The sequence below is a fragment of the Limulus polyphemus genome, unplaced genomic scaffold (assembly GCF_000517525.1).
Source record: "Limulus polyphemus unplaced genomic scaffold, Limulus_polyphemus-2.1.2 Scaffold80029, whole genome shotgun sequence".
NCBI classification, from domain to species: Eukaryota; Metazoa; Arthropoda; class Merostomata; order Xiphosura; family Limulidae; genus Limulus; species Limulus polyphemus.
In genome coordinates this window covers 1-3797 of record NW_013745625.1, presented here as the reverse complement: position 1 = coordinate 3797, position 3797 = coordinate 1, and the positions used below count along the sequence as shown (strand labels likewise).

Sequence of the window (3797 nt, the reverse complement as noted above, 5' to 3'; positions counted from 1 at the left end):
CACTAGCTGCCTTCCCTCTAGTCTTACACTGCTAAATTAGGGGCGGCTAGCGCAGATAGCCCTCGTGTAGCTTTACGCGAAATTCAAAACAAACAAACAAACAATCTAGCGTTGTAAGTCCGCAGGCATACCGATGTGCCACGTGGGGGGGGGGGGCTCACTATACTTGTAATGTGCGCTTTGGGTAAAAAAGTAATATCTCCTGTTAAATGTTAACAAGGACGTGCGCAATGAAACTTGTAATAATTTGGTTTGGTTGTTGTTAAGCACAAAGCTAAACAATGAGCTATCTGTATTTTTGCCCACCACGGATATCAAACTTAAAATTTTAGCGTCGTAAGCCTGCAAAATACCGCCAACTACTGTGTGTGGTGGGGGGGGGGCACTTGTGATAATGAAAAGTTAATGGAAGTTGTAATCATGAAGAAGTATCAATAAAGTAAGAAAGTAATAAGAGATACAGTAATATGAAATAATTGATATTAATCTAAGTGTTTGAATGAATTATTTTTCACTGTAAAGGATTGGGCATGCTCTAATGCAATGCTAACTTTTACATGGCCAACTTCTGGCAAGTGTATTTTAAAGTATAACTTAAAATGTTTGTCGAGAAACATTGACCCTAACCCTAAATATAATAGTCTTCAGCTTATGTATTGTTATTAAATTCAGTTAACTTTTTTTAACGGGGTCGCTCTCTGTATGTTGTCATATATATATCACATGTAATCAAACTGATGTAAAATAAATAATATCTTTGAATATAAAGTAAACTACAGTTCATAATTTAGTATTTTGAAACTTATGTTGGGGCGAGGACTACCAAATAACTTAAACACTGCTAACTAACAATAAAAAGTTAGGATACGTCTCTATAAGTATCGGTTATTCCAAACTTTAATATTCAGAAGAAAATAGAAACAAATAATGCATTGATGGCTGTATATTTAGGTTTCTAGCTATAAAGCAGCAAACGCATGTCAAACAGCAAATTTTGTTAATATTAATAAGGAACATACAACGTTGAAACGTTGCATAATAAACTTAGCTTTATGTTGCTATCGTTAGGAGCCGCCACCAGTGGCACAGCGGCATGTTTGCGGACTTGCAACGCAAGAATCTGGGTTTCGATACCCATGGTGGGCAGAGCACAGATAGTCCACTGTGTAGCTTTGTGCTTAATTACAAACAAACAAACATTAGTTAACACTTAAATTTAACGTTCAACTGTAAACAATATCTGATGATGGCGGCGTTGGACACCACCAAAAATATAGAGACCCCTTTTTTTAGTGCTGTGCCCTGTTTTTAATAAAGCTAGTTTTATATTACAACATTGAATTGTTATATGTTAGTTTTTAACATTTAACTTATTTATTATGTCAATATTATTTTCCGACGATAAAGAAATTAGATTACTAAATTGGCGGGCTTTTGTTCCAAAGGCCTAAAAATGCACTCACGACTCACACTTGACAAGAAGCAGAATACGTGCTATAGACTCCTCTCCAATACCGTTGTAGGCCACGCATTCAAATTCACCGGAGTCCTCCTTGGAGACGTTTAATACAGTAAGAAATGATTGCCCCTTCTCAGAGATGACCTGCATTCTCTTCGTTTCAAATCCCAATCGATTCCAGCGAATGACGTCTTCTCTCAAAGGGTTTCCTGTAGCCTCACATTGGAACTGGGCGTCATCCCCTTGCCTCACGTAGGTTCGAGGACTTACTCTCGTTACAGACGCTTCATCTGAAATGCACATTCTCTCCTAGAATCATTAGTGATTTCGTTGGTGATGTACGGTACACTAGACGAATACTGATAAAAGTTAGCCTTTCTCTCCTCTGTGTGTTTTCTAAGTACTATACTCACCAAATAAAACATGAAAAAAGTTTAGAACATACCAAATAAGTTATTAAATTTTAATATTGGAACTTGGTTTTATGAGTTTCTTTGCGACATAAACATAATGTATCATGAATTTATAGAATAATACAATTTGACCATTTAAAACAGACGTCGATTTTCTCATATTATACAAAGCGAATCGAAAACTCGTTTTGCTAACTACCATACTGTCTCAAACTTTTAGAATTACACTTTCAATTACACAAATGAAATTTCATGCCAAATTACATAACGTTTTGTAAGGAAATTGCCATTTTTCGTTTTTGCTTATTTGCCTCGCATGTTTTTAATATGCTCCATTATTCGCGTTTTTCATCCTTTTAGATACTGAAAACACAAGAGGGATACCTCCCATATGGTTTCAAAATCCGTAACATAAGGCTAATGTAGCATCTCACTTAGTAGATACAGGACATTTCTTGTGATAACCGTATTTATATAATACCCAGTATAATAATACCCAGAAATTATGTCCCACAAATTGAAAGAAAACTGCAGAGAAACTTGCTGTAAACTAATTATGTTAGCTACTGTATTACTTTTTTTTATACACGTGGATAACGTTTTGATATAAGCGTCGTCCACTTGTAAACATTAAGCGATTAAGTACATACAAAATCCACTGCTAATGTATTACTTAAACAAACTGGTGTATTAGGAAGAGATATATATGGATCCACTCTCGAAACATGTGGTTGCTGAATACTCTAGATAACCTTGTATATTAGCAGATTCTCATAATGAGCACAGTATCATTTTCCAAGCTGACATGACTTACACAACACGTTGATTAGAATCACTCTCCTGGTGGTGCCTTGAGAATTGGAAGCCTCGCAGACGTATTGTCCACCATTATTTCTCGACAGTTCGGTGATTTCCAAGATGGGTCCTCTTGAAACTACTCGATGGCTGGTAATTCGTTTCGACTTCCAAATGTAGCTATCTGAAACATCTAATACAGGCTCACCATCCCGGATCCAGGTGTAGTCAATAACTGGTGGATTTCCTCTGGCTGTGACGTTAAACGTTCCGGACTCTCCCTCTACAGCATCAAATTTTTCCATTTCCGGAACTAAAAATTCTGGTTTATCTAGAACAAAAATTCATAATTGAGGTCTAATTAATTTTTTCTAAAATAAAATGACACGTTTAACACAATTTTAAACTTATGTATTTTTTAATGTGAGGTTTTTTTTTTTAAATAATATATTATACTGCCATGTTTGAGCTTATGTTAAAGAAGATTGCCATTAGAATATAGTCTGAAAATCGCCAATGTTTTTCATAAGGCGAAGAAGTTTGAAAGTCTCGGGCTTATTACTGTTTGCGAATGTGATGTTCTAAACACACTTAGGAAATCCTAGTTTAAAAAGTGGGGGGTATTATAGCTTATATCGTAACTGAGCGAATGCTTCGAAACCAACAGTATTGTTATTATAGATATGAAATTCGTTTTGCCGGGATATTGATAAGTGACATAGTTACTTAATTAATTTTGTGCCGAAAGTAAATAAAAAACAAGAACCAAACACTCAGGTCAACTCTCTTTATTGTTGACAGAAAACATTGAGACTTTGGACATTTATTTCTATTAAAAATGACCCCTAGGGTTGAAAACCTGTCTCGAATAAACAAACCGACAAAAATCAACAAATTGGTTGACGAGTAATAAATAGAGCCAGAAATTTATAAACTTAAATGTACTTTTTTTTTACAAAAATAGACTTTCATTTGGATTCACACTTATTATAACAGACATTTCCAGGATGTTTTATATTGACACTAATTATAATAGTCGTCTCCAGGATATTTTATATTGACACTAATTATAACAGTAATCATCAGGATGTTTTATATTGACACTAATTATAATAGTCATCTCCAGGATG

General features: G+C 34.9%; 1 protein-coding gene across 1 annotated transcript; it reads right to left on the bottom strand.

Moving 5' to 3' along the window:
• Positions 1-1456: 1456 nt before the first annotated feature.
• On the bottom strand, positions 1457-2999 carry LOC111084572 (synaptogenesis protein syg-2-like). Its single transcript, XM_022381248.1, has 2 exons — positions 2687-2999; positions 1457-1749 (listed from the first exon to the last, which is right to left on the bottom strand). Exons 1-2 carry the CDS (start codon positions 2970-2972, stop codon positions 1460-1462), a joined length of 576 nt encoding a protein of 191 aa, XP_022236956.1. The 5' UTR covers positions 2973-2999; the 3' UTR covers positions 1457-1459.
• Positions 3000-3797: the final 798 nt, after the last annotated feature.